Source organism: Theileria annulata, chromosome 2, assembly GCF_000003225.4.
Source record: "Theileria annulata chromosome 2, complete sequence, *** SEQUENCING IN PROGRESS ***".
Lineage (NCBI taxonomy): Eukaryota > Apicomplexa > Aconoidasida > Piroplasmida > Theileriidae > Theileria > Theileria annulata.
Window position 1 is genome coordinate 70,178 of NC_011099.1, and position 21,228 is coordinate 91,405.

General features: G+C 36.4%; 4 protein-coding genes across 4 annotated transcripts; 1 reads left to right on the forward strand and 3 right to left on the reverse strand.

Annotated features, from left to right (window-relative positions):
- Nucleotides 1-80: 80 nt before the first annotated feature.
- Nucleotides 81-14,247, reverse strand: TA15945 (uncharacterized protein; the record flags this gene model as incomplete). Its single annotated transcript, XM_946685.1, has 6 exons — nt 81-2,686; nt 2,798-9,534; nt 9,601-10,063; nt 10,097-10,245; nt 10,327-12,145; nt 12,213-14,247. The coding sequence occupies 6 exons, from the start codon at nt 14,245-14,247 to the stop codon at nt 81-83; spliced, it is 13,809 nt and encodes a 4,602-aa protein (XP_951778.1).
- Nucleotides 14,248-14,757: 510 nt separating this feature from the next.
- Nucleotides 14,758-16,490, reverse strand: TA15940 (chaperone, putative; the record flags this gene model as incomplete). Its single annotated transcript, XM_946686.1, has 2 exons — nt 14,758-15,090; nt 15,177-16,490. The coding sequence occupies 2 exons, from the start codon at nt 16,488-16,490 to the stop codon at nt 14,758-14,760; spliced, it is 1,647 nt and encodes a 548-aa protein (XP_951779.1).
- Nucleotides 16,491-16,857: 367 nt separating this feature from the next.
- On the forward strand, nt 16,858-17,733 carry TA15935 (uncharacterized protein; the record flags this gene model as incomplete). The annotated part of the gene is made up of 1 exon (XM_946687.1): nt 16,858-17,733. One exon carries the CDS (start codon nt 16,858-16,860, stop codon nt 17,731-17,733), a length of 876 nt encoding a protein of 291 aa, XP_951780.1.
- An 84-nt stretch (nt 17,734-17,817) lies between these two features.
- TA15930 (glucosamine--fructose-6-phosphate aminotransferase, putative) lies at nt 17,818-20,435 on the reverse strand (the record flags this gene model as incomplete). The annotated part of the gene is made up of 4 exons (XM_946688.1): nt 17,818-18,291; nt 18,358-18,859; nt 18,907-20,256; nt 20,353-20,435. The coding sequence occupies 4 exons, from the start codon at nt 20,433-20,435 to the stop codon at nt 17,818-17,820; spliced, it is 2,409 nt and encodes an 802-aa protein (XP_951781.1).
- Between the last annotated feature and the right edge of the window lie 793 nt (nt 20,436-21,228).

A 21,228-nucleotide genomic window follows, 5' to 3' on the forward strand; every position in this document is an offset into this window, starting at 1 on the left:
TAACATTTGGTGTACAGTAGTGATTTAACAAATTTATAAAACATTAATATTTAATGTAGTTTATTTTATTTTATATTATATTATAGAGGTAAAATAGCAGGGATGTTTGAGTCGTCGAAAAAGTCCTGCTGAAGGGCGAAGTTGTCGTACATGAGCCTCATGGGCGGGCTGAGACTGAGTACTCCATTCGCCAAGTACACCGTAAGCTTAAGTGGTTGGTTTTCGAAATCAACTCCATCGAGAACAATAGTATCATATTTATCTAAAACTTCGAGCCATTTGGTTGGAGTGCAGTGTACGGTGGTTTTGGGCGGCTGATTTCCTGTGGTTGCCACCAATCCTATGCTGGAGTATCCAGTAGGAGATTCGGGCTCCCAAAGTACCAAATTTTGGTCAACTTGGTCCTTCCAAACAGCTTTAAAACTCAAAGGCGGCTTCATAAACAAATCTATTCCATTTCCTCGAATTAACATCAAAACATTGATGTGCATTTCTAAATCCATGCCAAGCCCACCAAGTGTCACATTAGTGGTTGAATTGGTGGGTACAAAGTAGTGAGATATAACTGCAGTTTCCGATTTTACGTGTGTGAGTCTTTTTGCGGTAAATGACAACAGTGTTGAACAAGAAGCCACAAGCCTAACTTGTTTATATTTAACTAGAGAGAACTGAACAGATGTTATAATTTTAAGTAGCGATGGCTTCGTTGGTTCTTGGTATATGTTTTGGAGGTCTTCCAGAGATATTACTCCGTCACAGTCAATATCGATAATTGTGAAAAAGGCCTTTAACTCTTCATTTTTGGCCAAGGGTTTTTGTGGGTTTGGGTTAAGAATTTTGTCCAGATGTGCATACGAGAGTTTATCACACTTAAGAGATGAAAGGAGACATGATGGACCTCCTTTCTGGTCCATCAGGTGCTGAAACTTTAATGACATGAGTCGAATAACGAAATCGTCAATATTATTATGGGAGAAAAGTTTTCCTAACAATTCACAATAACTTATTGCCATTTTCATATTCTGAACCACTAAACGTGTTTCTCTTAAGTTTTGATAATAGGCTAACCTATCTTGGGGGCTTACACCTTTGAGGATACTTGAAAGTATTGCAATCTGTGCTTCTGAGAATTGTACTTCAGAATTGAAAAAACGAAGGCAGCTGTTAACAACTCTCGACTGGAGTCCAACTAGGCACTTTAGTTTATCAAAGTATTTTGGTGCGTATACTGCGCTAGAATCAAAGGGCTGGAACTTAGCTGCCAAGTGTCTTAGTGCTATTTTGGTACCAGTTTTTTTGTTTTTATGCAGCCATGCTCTGATCGCTTCTGCCTCCGCCAAAGTCACAACAATGTATCTTCTAGTTGGGTCAATCGAGTACAAGTTTTGTATGCACGAGAGGAAATCGTTTACTCCAATCATATTCGTCTTATTTTCGACTCTGTATTTGTTTATATTCAATGTTACAAGTTCACTAATGAGCTCCCATTCGTCTGGGCCTTCTGGGTCCACTGCGTGTAGAATTGATAAACTTGAGTCAGAGTCTACAATAGCTCCAGAGCTACCGTGTCCTCTTGGGATATACTTATCATCCAGAGCCTCATATGCCCTCATGACATCGTAAACTATATTTGTTGGTATAGAAATCTGGTTCGTTTGTCCTGAGTAACTATGATAGGTGTTCATTGAGCTTTGGTGTGCATGGTTATTTTGAAGAATTCTAGTCATATCTTCTGTTTGGTTGGTTACATCCACAACCACTAAAACATTCTTCATTCTTCTATATGTACTTGAGGACCACTTGATCTTGTAGAAGTTTGGGGTTATCGATAAATATTCTGGGAACGGCAATTTGTATTTGTGTCCATCTTTTCTGTATAAATAAAAGTCACGGCAGCGTAAAAACTCTAAATGCTTATTCGGGTCAACCAGATCATTCAGTGGCCAATAAACCAGGTCTTCGTCGCTTCTACTATAAGAATGTGGAGCTGGTAATTCTTCCTCAGTCACATGTTCTTCTTCTTTCATCTGTTCTCTCATTTGTGTCGCTTCTTCTTCTTGCTCAAGAACTTCCATTTCTTGCTCGTGCTCTGCTTCCATTGAGAACTCATCGTCGATTGTGATTTCCATTCCCAAATAGTCGTTAATTTCTCTAGAACTTACGGGTTTCGGTGCGTCTTGCGTTTCAAACATATCTTCGTCGTCTGTTAGTGCGAACAAATCCTGTGTCTTATTACCCATTTGATTAATGTTACTAGTTCTTGAGGACCCATGTCCTGAGAAACTGTAGTCTGGTCCAGTGTTATACTTATTTTTGGTAATATCAAATTGATTTGAGTAGTTCATATTGACAAAGTCGTCCTTTATCTCTTGCTGGTTCAGAAAGGTTGTGATTGAGTTGAGTTGGTTGTGTGAAATTTGGTGTCTTGCACTGAAATCCAGTATTCTTTTATTCAACGTAACTTTTGGTGCAAATGTGTTCGGTATTGCGAAATCTCTAAACTCTCTGAAAAGCTGCACGTGTGCTCCCAAGTGTACATTTCCTCCTATATTAAGGTGGTCTTGCACCAGTGCTTGAAATGACCTCTTCCTTGCTATATTCTCCACACATTGTTCTATCAACAATCTTCCCAACCTCACTTCATTCAACAATCCCTTCAAAAGTAACCATGATATACATCCCAAAACTACACCATTATATTAATATTTAATTTATATTATGAATAATATTTAATTTATATTATTATGAATAAGTATAGAATAGTTTAAATAGTAGTAGATAGTCTGGTGTGAATTACCTCCTTTATTATTTGTTAGAGAATTGATTTGTTGATTAATTTCAGGCGGTTGAATGATTTTAATTGTTTGACCTTGTCCAATTCCTCTCATACGCCAAGATCCTTGTGCAAAGTCTCTGAAAGTCATGTCGGGTCCTATGGTAACGTATGCAATTGCTCTTGCCGATTGTTTAATATCCTGCCCAGTTGCGTGGATCTGGTCATAGAAACTGAAACGTTTTTGAAGTGGTATACCGCAATGGGCCAATAGAGTTACATTCCATTTATTTCTCAGAAGTATCATTTGCCTGTCATCGTCGTCTAGAAATACCACACCATCCACGTGGGCAAGCCCTCTTACCAAGAGTAATTTGGCGACTTCGTAGTTGGTATAGTTCGTTATGAGTGCTCCTGTATCAATGAGCGCAAGTGGTTTATCTGGCGAGTTTGCCACAAGATTAATTATTGAATCTGAGTCCCAACCAACTGGGAGAAGAACTGGGCCACTGACTATTGTTTCATCAGTGGACACTGCAATCATTTTCCCATCCACACCCGGTGAGAAGTTACATCCGTTCATTTCCACGGGAAGCAGGTCTGATGGTGTTCCTGAGAATCCCAGCCTGGTTGGAAAGAGAATACTAGACCCCAGTTCTTGCGCAGTGGCAGTCATTTGCATCTCGCAGTACTCCATTGCTAACGGAAACAATACTCGGCACAAATAATACTCTATAACAATTGGGCTCTTTTTCAATATTTTATACAGGACCGTCAATTGCTCATTGTCAAATACATTTATTCCATCCAAACTCCAAACTCGATCTGTATCCGCTTCTAAAACCTCCTCAACCATATCATTCAATTCAGCTGCATTTTTATCTACCAAACCATCAAATCCATTAATATTATTTGACATTTGTTCATTCAAATGGTCTGGTTTTATGGGCTTCAATTCTGTAGTTCCAGTAGGATCCACATACTTTATGTAATGATAACTGTTCTTGCTTGTGGATTTGGAGGTATGAGTTACATTAGCGTAGTATCCCACTGAGTTTAACCACCTATTAAACAACTTATACGAGGGTCTGAACTCGGTTTTCCCCGGTTCCTGGTAAAAATTGCTACAGAGGTGTCTTATTGTGAGGACGAAATCTGTGAATCTCAAACCTTGATATATCGTTGATAGGATTGTGAAGCCTATCAATACATCTGGGTGTGAGAATTCAGAATCCCTTGCTGGTGTTCCCTTACCCACAAATGGCACTGATAGCATTTTTCTAGTCTGAGGCATATTTGGGTTATATGCCAATCCTTCTTCAACTTGCTTAAGGCTCAGTATGCCATAATTGACCTGGTTAACCTTGGATATGACGTGGGGGAATATGCTACAGAGCCATTCTCTTGTGAAAACCAAAACTTTAACACTTCTCAGGTTACTACTTACATTCTTGTTCACAATGTATTGATAAACCTCGTTATATGTCTCCACTATTAGGTTTTTTGTCCTCAAGAACTGGTACACCCACTCTACCATGAGCGGCAACAACTCGTTTTGGTACCACTTAACTGACAAAAGGATTATATGTGGGAAGTTGGACAGATAACTATTAACTACGGCCTCTTCTATACATCTTTTAATTCTTGCGAATATAAATCTTTCTCCTTTTACTATTTGTTCTTCTGGATTCTGGTATAGTACTCGAAGTATATGCCATGGAAGTAACCATCTTATCTGGAAGTCACTATTATTAAGGTGTGATATTGGGACCTTTTCTCCCATTGGCCAGTGAAGTTCACTCTTGAGTGGATGCAACAAAAGATCGATTTCGTCCATCAAGAGTACTGCATTGTTAAATAGTTCAAGTATCCTCAGACACATATCTAACTCAAGTTGAACATCTCTTTGGTATACATATTCTTTGTTTAGGTCTGAGGTACCAGCTTCATTACTTTTTGGTTTATCTTTGGATTTTTTAGATTTATCCTTGCTACTATTATCTTTTGGTGAACGTCCGGAACTACTATCCTTGGATCTTGTTGTAGAATATGCCAAATCCACTACTTTGGAACTTGTCATGTTCCAGATACCTACCAGTTTTTTGTGCAAATTATTAACTCTTCTAGACACATCGTGTTTTAGTTCTCCCGACTCCAGTTTATGGAAACAGTACAAAACTTTGAGGAAAAGCGACTTTATACTTGTTGGTGTTGCGATCACAACTGATCTTGTTTGTTTTGCCTGTAAAAGCTTCAGGTATAGTTCAGGTGTGGCTTTATCAAATCTTGTGAACTTGAATGTGTAAACATTTTTCTTAATCACTGCTGAAAACGTTTCTCTTAGTGTTGACCTAGTGAACTCAAGCAATGAGTTGGGACAGATTTGTATAAACAGTTTTTCTCCGTCAGCTAACAGCAAAGACAGAAGGGGACCCACTATTGTTGTCTTACCTTCTCCCATGATCATCTGGTGACAACAGCTATTATTGTTTTTCGCGTTTTTCGTAAAGTTTTCCACCAGCTCCACTTGCCTCTTGTATAACAATATACCACAGTTGAATTCAAAAAGCAACAACCTTGGGTCAAACTGAATTCCTTTACTCTCATTCTTGATATAGTGTCTTGAAATCTTTAACTTTTCAGACAATAGCTTCGATGATGTTACAATTTCACACTTTAGCATGTTAATTTCATCAGTTGTTGAGGCTGTACTATGTAGTGAAAGCAAGTTATATAATCTCTTTATTGCCTGTAATATTGAAAGTAGCAATGATATACACTTGGCCACATGTATTCGGCGGTTTACTGACAACATAATTACTGCAACCAACGAGAATATCTCGTTCGTATCGGAGATAAATGGATTTAAATATCTCAGACTATGGTCACCTTTACTTGAAACTAAACACTCCACCAGATGCTCGAAAGTTATCATACTTTCCAAGCCTCCCAACTTTCCAAACACAAAACTCCAGGCCAAATTTCCATCATTGTAGTTTAATACCGGGAACTGATTATCTTGAGCGTGGTGACTCTTGGTTATTGTGTTAATCACATTTTTAATATTAATGCCGGTATTTTTACCTATTCCCTGTTTAATTGTTGTGTTCACCACAGCCTTTATATTCCCTCCAACTTTACTCATTTTATCCACCATCGTAGTAACTCCATCAACTGTTGTCCCTGAAGCATTAGTGGCGGTTGGACTCGAAAAACCAGTTTGTGGAGGTAAACTTGCTGAAGTTATAGAATTTGCCTGATGTAAGACTGTCTTAATTGAAGAGTCTATGAACTGTCCATCTGACTTGAATAGATTCAATAATCTTTCTTTTAGGGTTGTAAGTTGTGAAACTCCTTTGGTTAATTGATCTTTATCTCCTTTAATGGTTTCATCTATGGTCTGTTCATCAAATCCCACATATGAGTTCATCATTACTGATTGTTCCTCTTGTTGGTCTAGATATCTCTGGTATTCTAGTTTTAATCTTTCCATATACTTTTTACACACGTCATACTTCATTATCCAGTGATTGTCCAGGTCAATTGGCATTTTTTTGTTCTTTCCAAATCCATATTCATCATCTGGAACAACTCCGTTTGTTTTAGAGTTATACAAATCCAACAAAATGTTGTCAGAAATGAGTTGTGTTGACATATCTTTGAGCAAATCATTTGTGATTGTGATGGATTTAATTGTGCAATTCTTCATGTTAAACTGTGTTCTTCCATAATCTGTAGAGTATGAACGGAACATCCATGGTGTTGTCAAGGTTCCCTTTGGTATTACTGAATCCATTTTTATCACGTAATCTATTCTACTAACTGACTTAGCGGTTGAATCCCATGAAATTTCCTTATCTTCATCCAACTTGTTGAAAACTCTTTGTAGATCTCCCAAAAACTTATGTACTGGTTGATGCACTCTTGTGAACATTGCTGTGAATTGTTTCTTTTTATTCAAATCCTCTGGACACGGTGGCATGTGTGGCGCTAAAGACGGATTTGAGCAAAGAACCTTTAGTGTAGACATCATTACGTTCTTAGAACCCTTTTCCTTATAACTTATTACTCTCGTCAGAATCGCCCCCCAGCCATGGCTACTTTCGTTTGGAAACGTCGATAATGGGAACACTCCCAGCAAAAGCTCGTAGACCGTCATGAACTCCGAGATTGTCATTCCCTTTTGCAACATTTTATCTACGAATTCTAGTGAGTTTGGTCCGCTCTGCATTTCTTGTGGTCTTTTATATCTAATTGTTGTAAACGATGTTGCGGCATCAATTAACAGGTTTTTGTCAACCACTGAGCGGTCAACTATCTCATCGAAATTTGTTACTATGGGCTTACTCGGGACTGAAAACTCAATATCGTTAGCTACAACGTGTTCTCTTATCAGCATATTTCCACTCTTCTTTAGCGAGTGAAGAAGATAATATCTGTTGGATAAAAGTGGGTAACTACTGAAATACGACTGACACAAAGACAATAGTTCTAACTCCTCCTCTAAGCTTAATTTACAGCCTGCGCTTACAAATCTGTTTAAGTTAATATAATAGCATAATTCTTGATGGAGCTGCCAATTAATAAATATCTTATCATCCTTGTCTTGGTTCAATTGTGTATTACTCAAACTGTTGGATACATGCTTATCGTGAGATGTTTCAGATGTATTGCGTCCTGAGAATATTGACTTAAATGCACTAAATCCTCTTTTGAACTTATTTGTTGATACTGTAAGTATATTAATCCCTTTACTAACTGTCATTCCCTGTTTATGTGCTGCCAAGAGTATATGTAATCTACTTGCGTATGCATCTGGGTGTGTATCTCTACTTGAGTCAATTCTCGATAATATTGACCAAAATAGAATAGATTCATCGTTTTGTACTTGATCGAATATCATGTTTGCACTAAGTCGGCACACTTGTTCATATTGTCGATCCAGGAATCTGCACATGAGCAAATAGAGCAGACTCGAACTTGTTGGCACAAATAGGAAACACCTACTCGTGTGAACTTTGTACAAATAATGTCTGCTATCCAAGTTGTTTAGCCAGTTTGGATTATGCCCATCATACACCAACTCTGGCCATGCTAAACCAACCAAATAGTTATAAATTGTTGTTGAGGCCACTTGTGAGTTTGGTACATTTGGGTATATTCTCATTGGACAACGTACTGTACTCACAAGAATGTACAGTTCTCCGTCATCATCAGACAACAATAACGAGTTTTCCAGACCTCGAATCAACTTACTTGTCAGTGGACTTGAGTTTACATCTCCATAATTCAAGTACAGTCCGTTATATTCATCGCATATATAACGATTACTATTTGACTTTGTCACATCCAACCTAAATGTCAGCCCAAGCTTTGTATATTCTATTAGGTCAATTTTATTCGTAACTTTATCAGAGCTTGTCGAGAGTCCTGAACTACTTTCGTACACTTGAGATTGTAATGACCATGCTAGAATATGGGACAAATCATCTAATCTCGTTAACGTTGAAACAAAGTCTCTTATAGTACTGTCCTTAGTATTTTGTAAATTTACTAAATAATACACATCATCTATCATTTTATTTCTTCTACACACTGTTGCTTTAGCTTCTGACTGCTGGAAATATCCTGTATCTATTGGCCCCAAACTCACGAGTTCCACTACTATGTAATTTTTCTTCGTCACATCATCCACTACTGAATCTTCAGATTCTGTTTCCAATTCTATCTCCATCGAGTTAGTTTTAGTTTGATTGATTGGGTATCCTATTAAATCTGAGGTTTTGAGATTCTGCCAAAATTGATACTCATCCAAAAGCACTTGTGGTAGCAACCCATACAACAGTTTTGGCAACACATACATCTCATATTCCACTCCCTTACTTGTAACAGAGTCTGATGATGAAGCTGAATCAATGCTGTTTAATCGTTGTACTTCATCAGCTGTATTACTCATTTTTTTATGACGTATGATTAAGAGTGACGGGTCAACGACCGTGTTGCTAAGGTCCATGGGATCTCCAAGTACTATGTTACATCTTTTATTTGCCACGTTACCACTCGAATACAAGTTACTTGTTGTTATGTAGCGAGGTATTGATGAACAGAATGACATTGTTACATCGCTGCAGTAGCACAATGATCTGTACCAGGTTCTTCCAACTTCCAAAATATCAAACACGTATATACACGGTGGTGACCTTGTTACATACACTTCCTTATTTACCATACTATTTTTAACATTCTTTTCTCTAGAACTCTTTTCCTTTTCCTTCTCTTTTTCCTTTTCTTTTTCTTTCGATTTAGAGCTACTACTTGTTCCCGCCAATTTGGTTATCGTTGACGCTGTATCTGTAATTACGTTGCTGATGGTGCTGAATGTATCTGTTGCAATTCTGATCAAGCCTTCGTGTTCCTGTGGTGCGTATGCTTGTGTATAATCAATCATTTTACACATGCTACTCTGGTAGAACAAATCCACTGGGATATCATTGTTTGTTGGACTTGTCGTTACAAGGTTATAACTCCCTCCTGATGGCGGCTGAATAGGGGCTGTATACTGGGCATATATTCTCAATGAATCCATCTCATCATCTGGATTTTGGAAATCATCATAAAACGTATCAGTACTTGATGAGTTCTGAGTTATTCTTGAAACTACATCTCGGTCTATGAAAAAGCTCCATTTTGATGCGTACTGTGATATGAAAGGTTCCAAAATATTTGTGACCCATTCCATTCCTTTTGGCGGGTTATTATACCTAAATTAATATTATTATATTCACAAAAATTTATATATGTAAACCCAAACTTATGTAAAAACATACTTGAACGTGGTTTTGTTTGAGAGTTGGTATTGTTGATCATCTGGTTCCCATTTTATTAGATCATAGTCTCTTCCTGTTAGGCGTAGCCAGTGACGATTTTTATGGAGTTGTACTGTTGCAGATTGTATTGTAGTTTTATTTGTGACTTTTCCAAATATGTTTACAAAGTGTTCGTAATTATTAACCCATTGTCCCAGGAGTTGGAGTTTATTTTTCTTTAATGAGAACTCTGCTGTTTGGAAGTTAATTTCAATATCACAATGTTGCATTACTTTCATCTTTAGCCAATTTTCATACTTATCTAATGGCGTAACTTGGTCTACTCTTTTACTCTTCTTCTTCAACTTGCGATACATTTTCTTACCCAATGATTTTGACTGTTTAATAGCTTTGTTTGTTTTACTAATCACTTGGTTCTTTGTGCTTGCAACTAATCCTTTATCATGTTTTTCCTTCTCTTCAACTAATATTTATTATAAATATATATAAATCATACCTTTAGTTTGTGGAGCTTGTAATTCTTCTTTAATCCCGGTTGTAACTTGTGAATCAAATCCCCAACTTGTTTGCGTCGCGTCTTCGAACTCTTCGTCAACATAAAAACTTTCCAACAAGACGTCATCCAACTCAATATCATCTTCGTTACTAAATTATTTTATTAAAATTGTGTTAATATTATTATTTATAATAATAACAATAGTATTAGTATTTATTTATTTCACTTACTTTGTTATTTGTAAAAGTGCCTTTTGTGCTGCTGATGCTTTAGTAAACCTTCCGGACAAGCTAGGCGTCAATATTTCTTGCCAAATATCCACTTCTTTCTGATTCTCATTCTTATCAAAACGATGATTATAATTTTCAGATGTTGCATTTTGATTTTGCATTCCTGTTGACCCTAGGTTTGAGACGACCTTGACTAAATGGTCCATTTTAGAACTAACGTCTGTTGTGTTTCTAAAGTAATTCAGGAGTAGGTTTCTCGAAGTTTGCATAACACTAAACATTTCCATATCCGGCAGGCATAAGGGATCCTCTTCAGACTCTGTATCCATTCCTGAACAGTGCTCGACATTAAATTGGTGGTGTACAAATACAAAGAATATACAACTTGCTAGTTTTATATATAGGTCTTCATATTGACCAGAACTTGATCTGCTTGAACTTGCTGCTGAGTTAGACCCGGTTTGGTTTAATAAAATAAGATAATTATATATAAGGGCCACATGTGCCATTGACGCCGCTGCAGCATTATGTTCATTTGCTATCTCTGCCTTTATAGCTCTCTTTGTCAACACTCTTGCTGACTCTCTTAGCAATTTATTTATTCTATTCTGGAAATTATTTAATTCTTTGAAGGTTTCTTCGTCCACTACTATTTCCGGTACGTAATTCAAATTTTGGAAGCTGCCTGAATCTGCTGACTCACTTTTAGACCGATTATTATACTCTATTACGATTTTTATATAGTTTGAAACATAAACTGCCAGCTTAGAAATGAACAGTAATAATTTAGCGGACTCTCCTGTATACACATGATGGTCTCTTTGCAACGTTAGGTCTAACATCTGTTCAATGCTGCTCAACAGGCAATTTGGTGAGTTTAGAATCTCGTTGAACAAAAGTCCTAGGCTTGTAGATAGAACATCTCTCGTCTGTACTGGTGCTGTTTGGGGCAATTTATATCCCATGGTACTGCTCTGCCATGTTCCAGGCTCGAATATACTTGCTACAACCACCTTTTGTAATTCTTCGCTGACTAAGGCTTGCAAGTTAGCCTCATCACTGAAAAACTGCGTTACTAGTGGGATTCTCACATAACTTGCTGTAAGATACTGAAGGAGGATTTCGCTATCCCTTCTTCCTAGCTTTCCTCCATAATCTGGGAACGAACTAAGGTGCAAGACATCAGTTTCATTATTGATTTCGATATCTGTGAGGTTGTGTGGATCTGCTGCGCTTGTTATATTTTTACTACTGCTTCCTGAGAACCACTTCATCATTTTTCTATAGTATGACACGTTGACTCCTCGTTTACTGCTTGTTACAATTGGTGATACTTTTAATGATTTTCCAAACACCTTCACGCTTATTGTACAGCTTGAGCTTCCGCTACTATTCAAAGAATATTTTAGTGTGCTATCTTCCAATGAATATCTACTTATACTGATCGAGTTTTGTGACCAACCAATTGACTTTGCCAAAAAGACTACATCTCTCAGGTTTGCAAATTCCGGGAACACACAACTGAATTCGCTCGATTCGTTGACGTAGTATTTTCTGATATCGTCTGGATTTCTGTTAAAGCCTAGCTGCAGCGAGAGTAATTGAAGCAATAGTTCATCTCCTTTACTGATCTCCATATTATTTTCCCACGAAAAGAGCACATTATATTTGTCCACTGTTTTCTCCAGTGACTTAAAATATTCTAGAATCTTGTTTCTCACAATTACTACCATTGGGTCTGTTAGTCCATAAAACGAGGACTCATTTGCGAAATTTCCCAGAAAAAATCCAAAACTTCCTATCGGTCCATCTGAACGTCCTACAACAAAATATCACTCATTCATTTGAACTAACTATACAAATAAATAAGATAGGCCGAAAAATACCTGAATAAAAAAGTGACAAATATGACGGGGTATCAAGGGCTACTTTTCGAACTATGACATCAGTTACTGCGCAGATGGCTGCGAATAGCACCGTCTTTTCACCTTCAATTTGTCTTGTTTTAACCAGTGAACTAAATACACAACATAGATGCCTTGCCAGGAGCTGCAAAAGCCTCAGCAAGTCCAGTTGCGTTTCTCTCAACATTTCCATACTAGTCCAAAAATCCGTTTTCTCTCCAGATTCCTCGTTGATATGGGTGACTGGGAGCGGTATTGGTAGCAGATTCAGGACAACGTGCTTAATCAGTTGATATCTCCATGCGTATGTATACGGCATTGCATCTCTTTGGTTACTTAGTATTGTACAGGTTTGTACACACTTTCTCAGAACTTTACAGAGGTCTGTATAGTCCTTCACTGGGTAGTCTACGCTCGTCAACTCGACTGGTAGAAGTATTAAGGACTTTAGTGTTCCTTTGGCCAGCTCATTAACGTTTGCTCCATCCAGTCTGAACTTTCCAAAATTATCAAACTCCAGGTTTAACCCGAAGTTATTTGCGATTGAACACATTTTGCGATCCATTGTACAGGAGCCATTACCCATACCGATTAGTTTTCCTGGCACGACTTCACACACCTTCTTATCTATACTGTTAATCAGGTGGGATATAAGAGTATATAATTCCTTCTTTGTGTTTATTGAACCCACTGAATTTACTGCGCTCGTTACATCACTTTGTGGTGAGTTAATAGAGTTTGACAGGTCTGATGCCTGTTCTATGGTCAGTGCATCCTCGTCTATATCTATCAACTTCGACTTCCCACATTCTTGAAGCAGTGACTCGGCCACCATCATTGAGAGCTTTTTACATGAAAGCTGTATGAACAAAAGAGTACTCCGATGCCCCAAATGTACTTGTGCTTCATTTTGTGTAAGTTTAGCAATATCTTCGTGTATTATTAGGCATGTTGAAAGCTGCAGCATGATAAACACCAGGTCAATATCACACTGCTTCGCGCCGTTATGTCGTAGAATTATTTCGACTAATGACATCAAAGACTCAAACATTGTTGAAGGTTTGTACTTGTTAACTGGAACGTCAATCCAAACTCCGCCCAAGTTATTGTTGAGTTCCATTGATAATGATCGTGCGCTTTCCGTCTTCACTTGTTTTGACTCGTGTGTTTCATGAAGTTGTGTAAAAGCTTCGATTAGGAGCTTTTTATTGCCTGAATCGTCTGAACTTATTTTACTATTATTTATTATATTTGCGTTATTGCTCGTAACACCTTTTGAGGCACTCGATGTTAAATTCGTCTCTATTTTCCAGTTCAACAATAGTGATTTATTATTTAGAAATGGCAACAGTACTGTGTAGAGTATTTCGTAGTTATGTGAACTTGGAACATACAGGAGTCTGTATAGCATGAACCAGAACGACGAGTGTAAGAGTGAGTCTGACTTAACGTCTTTCAATACTACTGTAGAATCTCTCTGTACTGTTCCAAGTTTAATTCCCTTGTTAACTCTACACGAATGATACTTTAGTCCATGGCCTCCGTTGTTGATTACGCAAAAGATGTACGTACTTGAGCCTCTGCACTTGTAGATGGAGTAACACAGCTGTTCCACTGGACTATTTTCTGATAAAAGTACTCCTCCTGGCACCAAAATCCACTCATCATCATGCAGGTCTCGTACTCTGTTTATCATACTGAATATGAATCCATACAGGAGTGAATAATTTCCAGTTGCTGCTGAGGTTACTGCATCTTGCAAGTGTTGCCACAATATACTATCTGTTGTACTTATAACTTCCTTTGATTTCAAGATACTCTTATATACGTCTGACGCGATTAAATTTCCGTTCTTTTCCAACGTTTTGTTAATTGTTCTTACGATAAAGTTCGCTGAGGCGTTGAGATTTGAGGAAGGAGACAGCAATGTCGGTGGAACTACTGAACCTAGGTTGAACGACAGGAACTCGTTGCAAACGTGTTCCATAAAACTTTGATCCTTCCAAATCCAGCTCATTGTGTAGAGTGTTTAAAATTTGACTCGTTAAACTATGTTTTAATCATTACGTTCGATTAGATTATAACATTTGAAATTAAAATTACTATACATAAAATTCACTCAGTATTGAATGACGACAAAACTGAAATTTAGTGGAATTATTTTCTGAAAAGGCAGCTTTTTAAAATATGAATTGAAATTTAAACTACTAACACATATTATACAAATTAAACATAAAATGCAACCAACTTAATTGAATAAAATGTATTTGGTCTTGAAATGAAAATATATATCTTTTAATTTCTCCTATTCTATATTACCACGAACTAATGCCCAAGATGTTCCCTTCTTACACATTTGTTATTTTATTTAACACATTTATTTTTTAATTTTATTTAATAAAATTATCTTAATTTATCTTTATATATTTTTTTTGTTTTTTAAAGGAAATGGCCGCATCAATAATTTGGATTTATTAATACATATATGTAATATGTACTACATTAATTATGATTCATAACTTTAGCATCATGAAGGGGCATTATGCATGGACCTTCCAGCCTTAATAACTTCATCGACCAGTAGTAGTTGTTCTGCTACAGTGGTTGCGATGGTAAAAGTTTGGAGCTTAACGCTATAATTATCCCAGACTCCATCTACTGAAGGAACCAAGTACTTTCCAGTCTCTAGATCGAGTCCTAGTGTTCTTCCTGATTCCCTTATTTGATCCAAAACTTCCAACACCACTTCCTTTCCGTCTAATCCGGCGTTATCTGCCAGCACTTTTGGTAATACAAGTAAACTTTCTGCAAAAACCATCACTCCATACTTCGCCTTTCCTCTAACCTCCTTAGAATATTCCTATACATTTTTAATGTTATCATCTCATGTGACTATATATATTATAATTTGGTAAATAATTAATATAAATGTTTAGACGAAAATACCATAAGATGATTGTACAGAACTAATTCTGGAGCTCCAGCTCCTGGAAGTACTTTCTTATCTTCGATTGCGTTTTTAACTGCTCTAAGTCCATCTCTAATTGAGTCTTTAATTTGGCTTATACTATAATCACTGCTTCCTTTGATTAGGAGTGTACAACTTTTGGGATCTTTTACTCCTTCAACAAAGGTATATTTTTCTTCTCCAACGACCACCTCGTACACAAGATCTGCATATCCCAAATCTTCCGGTTTAAGGTCTTCTACTGAATTACAAGGATTTCCTCCACAGCAAAGTGTAAGACGTTCCATATTACGTCTTTTGACTCTACGTAGTGCCATTATTCCCTCCTTTGCCATCATGTCCAGGGCCATTGGGTCGATTCCCTTTTGGTTGAAAACGCAGAAGGTGTGATCGTTTTCTGAGCAGACCTTTTGTTTCAACTCGATTATTTTCCTAACCTTTTCATCTGTGAACTCACGTTCAGACTTAACGAGCGCTTCTCGCTTCTCAGCTGTGTCGTAGAAGAACCCGGAGTTTACCTCAGATTTTTCATACTCCAAACTGCAGTTTAGTGTTAAGATAAAGGCTTTTGTGACTTTTTTGGGCATATCAGGATGACGTGTTCCATGGTCCATCACCATTCCTCTAATTAGTTTCGTTTCTGATGCAAAACGATGTTTCATGTGTAACACTTCCACCATGAAAAGATCAAGTTGTTTTCCTGGTTCGTATATTATTTTCACAGACTCGAGTACTTGTTCTGCAATGTGTATAGCCAGCTTATATGGTAGTTTTGTCGCTATTGATGTTTTCACTATGTTACTCATCAACTCCCAATCTATTCTTCCTGACTCCAAGGTTCTATCATCGCTAGTTCCTGTCCTATCATAGATCGTTACTGCGAGTGTGGGTAGGATATCTGCCAGCTTCTTAAGGCTGAGGTCAAATCCATCACATAAATATTTCGGGTGTACGTTCTGGTACAAAATATATTCTTCTGCGTTTTTCATCAAGCTTGTTGAAAATAAAACATTGCTCGTTGTTCCATCTCCTGTAACTTCGTCCATTGCTGAGGCTGCTCTGCAGAGAATCATTGCCGTCGGGTGTTGGATCATCATTTCGCTCAATAATACGCTACCATCCTTGGTGATTTTTATATGTCCTGCTCCATTTACCAACATTTTACATGTCCCTTTGGGTCCCAAATTGGTTTTAAGAATATCGAACAGGCTTTTTGCTGCGTGTATGTTCGTTGCCAGTGCTGCAACTGACTGAAGGCTATCTGCCCTGCTATTTAAGATATTAACCGCCATTTATTTTTCAGAGGAATAAATTAACTATTTTATAAAATATATAAACACTATTTTCCCCAATCAAGAAGTGTTTGTCATTACACGAGAACGAAGATGTACTTTGGTTGTCTCTGAAAAAATACTGGAATTTTGTATAAATTGTGAATAGAATTAATTAATAAAGGGAAAATGTTGAAATAACTTGTAGAATTATTAAAAATATAATAAAATAATAACTTGTTTATGGTGTAGAATCCTTAAAATGTGATTCTATACCGTTTATTATCTGTTTTTATTATTCATTGTATATTAATATATATATAAACATGTTTTTATATTTTTAAATGTAGTTTAATATTTAATGTCATGTAATTAATCATGTATCATAATGTACTTGAATGTATTAAAAATTATTAAAAATACCTCTTCAAGGTTCTTTTCAACTTTAAACAGTTATAAAACCATAAAATTAACCAATAATCCAAAGTTTCCTTTTCTTACTAAAACTCCTACAATCATCAATAATTCTGGATTTTATAATATTCTCCTCGACAACAGGATTCTACTAACACCGCTAGGAAATACTTTATACACCAGTAATTTAGAGGTCGCAAATTTGATTATTGAAGAGTTCAAGACCAATTTGAACAAATTAACTAATTTTAACGACCTTCCATACACCATGCTACTTTCAAAATCCATTGATTTATCTCTGGATGACAAGATAAATCATTTAAAAACATTAAAAGAGTCAATAAACAGTGATTCGGTTCTTTTCTTCGAGAAAGTTGATTTTTGTCCAGACGAACTCAGTTGTATTTCTGATATCGATTCTCTTTCAGACTCTAGTCTTGAAAATCTCAGAAAATTTGACCTTGAAATGGTTCAAAGTTTTTTCTTTCCTGGGGTTTTAAGATCCTTTTCAAAACTTTTAAATGTACCTTCACTCGTTACTAGTTCTTCTGTTTCTAAAATTCCACGTCAACACCCAGATACAGTTTCTGTTTTCGAATCTTATATTGACAGCTTGAACACATTTAGACTAATTTCTACATTGAAAGTACTTTGTAATTTAAAATCTATAATTTTGTCACTTCTTTACCTAAATGGTCTGATCACGACTACTCGTTGTCTTAGGTTGAGCAGGATTGAGGAGACTGTTCAGTGTTCTCACTGGGGTTTGACTGACTCTTTCGGTTTAGAGGAGCGCAGGATTATTTCCGAACTCGAAAAATGCTCCAACTTCTACAAACTCAATCCTTAATTTTCTAACCACTTAGTTACACGCGTAACTAATTTTAGATATACATGTACATATACGCATATACATGTTTATAGTGTGAGATAATTAAAGTGTCGTAACAGTTTTTGCTAGGCCTCTTGGGATATCAGGGTTCCGGTTTGAAAGTATGGCGATTTTCGATGTGATGATTTGTATTGGGATAATTGCCAGAGCCGGCGTGAGTGCTCCAATACTGGGTATTCTTATTAGAACATCTGCGAAATCGACTTCGTCTTCCAGGTCAGTTATGACAATTATATAACCTCCTCTGGCCTTGATTTGGAGTGTGGAGTTGATTGTCATTTCCTTATCTTCTGAGGTGATTATGCTGATTGTGGTTGTGTTTTCCTCTTCCTTAATCATTGCATAGATTCCGTGTTTCATTGCTCCCGAGAGAACTCCTTCGGCTTGTATATATGCCACTTCCTTCATTTTTAGTGACGCTTCCAATGCTACTACATGTCCACATCCTCTGCCAAGTATATACACAATCTTTTCCTTCAAGAGCCATTGTGCCAAACTATCGTATTGTTCATCGTTCTAAAATGGATTTTACACATAAATATAATAATTGAATATTAATTTAATTAATTGAGTAAAAAATACCTTGAGTAATTTCGCAATTGCTGACGGGAAGATTGAAAGTGATTTGTAGAGTGAGGCAATGGTGTAATTATGGCAGGAGCCATAGTGTTCGTTATATGTCTCATCTTCGTCTTCATCTGTAGTCAGTTGCTCCGAAAAATCCTTGTTTGTGAGTTCCAGGTACTCACTGGGCTCATCCTTGTCCACGCTACTACAGTAGTCGGTACTATCGTCTAGGGGATCGAGGATGATCTCATTGTTGCTAATAATATACAAAGAGAATATCAGGAGCACTGTTACTTGTGCTGTAAAGGCTTTTGTGGAGGGTACTGACTTTTCTCTTCCTATTCTCAGGTGAATGGTCGCGTCAGAAGACCTTTCTAGGGAGGTGTGAACTGTGTTAATGATTGAAATGCTTAGGCAGTCTGGGTTTATTCTCTTGATGAAGTTCAATGCTAGTATGCAGTCCAACGTTTCTCCGCTATTTGATATATGCACTACTGTCACATCCTTATCGTGATACCTATAACATTATTAGTGTTATTTTAAGTATAATTATCTATAGAATACCTGTAGAGTGTCAAATCTGATGCATCATCTACTTCTACCAAGTCGAAATGATGTATTTTTTGGAGTATTTTGGCCACGTAGGTTGCTGCATGGAGGCTTGAACCGCAGGCTACGAACAACAGTTTTTTCGTCTTCTTTAACCTTATTAAAATATCTTGTGGCAGGTTTGGGAAGTCAAATCCAAATGTGGAGATATCCACTTTCGACAAAAGACTATTATCATGATTGGGGTCTCCTTCTATCACACAAAGGTTGTCATTACCCAAATATTTATCTCTTAGGCTCAGCAATTCATTTGCTTCTTCATTCATAACTTGGTTCTGATTTTGCTGATTACCAATTGGTGCCATATCATCAAAAGAAAATTGGTACAGAAAATTTGACTGTTCGCTCAATAGGCTTATTATAATTCTGCCAATGTAAATCTGCTCTAAAATTTCTTTAGTGTACCAATTTGGGTATGGTTCGCAGGTTTCCTCAACCACTTCAGACTCCAGCTTCAGCAAGTTATACTGGGAATAGTAACTTTCTACGTTTTCCAGCGAGAGTTCCAGGATATCTCCGTCGTTCAACACTATGCAATCCTTAACATACTTCATGAACACGTTTGGTTCTGATCCTACGTATACTCCTCTTTCCGACCTCGCCACAAGCAATGGTGCTTCATGTGCTGCCACAAACAGAGAGTTTGGGTAGTGCTGTGACATCATACACAGTGCCCACGTTCCTTTTAATTTCTTGATTGTGTTTTTAAAGGCCAATAAAAGGTCTCCTGTATTTTCGTACTCCAGTCCAACAAAAATAGCCACTGATTCCGAATCGCTATCTGGCAATTGGAAAGCATTTTGTTGAGTCTCATCAGAACTTTCTTTTGTCGTTGGAGTACTATTTGCACTATTACCAATATTCTTATTTATTGAGTGATATTTTGAACCTCCAAAAGAAAATTTATTTTTTTGGCTTATTAATTCGGCATAGTAGTCGTGATACAGGTCTTCTATATTACTTATTGTTCCGTTATGTACCAGTGCTATGTTTTTGGCCAGGTCGATATGTGGGTGTGAGTTTTTGTTCGAGAGTTTTCCCACTGTTGCCCATCTGGTATGTCCGATTCCCACTGTCGACGGTGGGTGTGACGAAAGGACCTTATCCTTCAAAATATTAAACGAGTCTGCGGGTGTTTCCACTGAGCAACACTTTGTGACCTTTAACTTTCCCTTGTGGAGTGTACAGACTCCGCAAGAATCATAGCCTCTGCTCTTCATTGCGTTTATTCCGTGCAGCAGTATTTCGTTTGTATCTTCATTTCCCAGGTATCCCACAATTCCGCAGCAGTATGTATAGAATCCTCTAAATCAAAATCAGTAAACTTTAAAAATATGAGAAATTTATTAAATATAAATATCAAGTCAATAAATAAAATTTGAAATATATATATAAACATACTTCTTTTTAATATAACACGTATCATTGTCATTTTTTGACTTTTTAATACTTAAAAAATCTAAAAATTTCGTTGCGAAATTCATTTCCTCTATTTTATTTGTTGAGGTTACAGTTGTGTTTAATTCTCTAAACCTTGGAAGGAATCCTCCAAATTTGTATTTTAAATCGGTAGATAATTTTTTATATTAAAGCTATGGCTAATATTTTTTAAAAATTTAATTTTAATTAATTTTAATGTTCTCTATTTTATGTGAAAATTAAAAATTTGGATAAAAATAAAACATGAGGGTTAAACTACTTTAAAAATGTCAAAAGGTGACTTAAAATTTTATATCAACAATGATTCTATATATTTAAAGCTTCAAGTGTGTTTCATGTGATTTTTTAAAACCATGATAATTTTACATTATTAATTTAAACATTTGAGTATAAATACAAAAGTTAATAAAACGAAAAAAACTACAAAGTAAATTATATAATTTTTTACAAAAAATTTAATATAATGTATGTTCATTATCAAGTACTCAATCCCCCATTGTAGAAAATTATCTTAGTATTCGAGAGGTTTACATATAATTCCTTCTAACAAATTGTAATATTTTTTAAATAATTATAAATGCACAATTTTAGTGTTCATTTGTTATTTTAATCTCATGTTTTGTTTTTAAAACTCGGTTTTTCTCAACTCTGTAAAATATTATCTATCTCAAATTATTGTTGCATATTTGAGTGTAGTTTAAATTTTTTAAAATTTCAATTAGTTTTTCACAGATCATTTTTTAATATTTCTCTGCTGTTTTAAAAATATCGCAACAAATGAATCACTAATCCTTGGTCAAGGATTCTTTCTTACAACTCTTTCCAGTCAAAGTACTT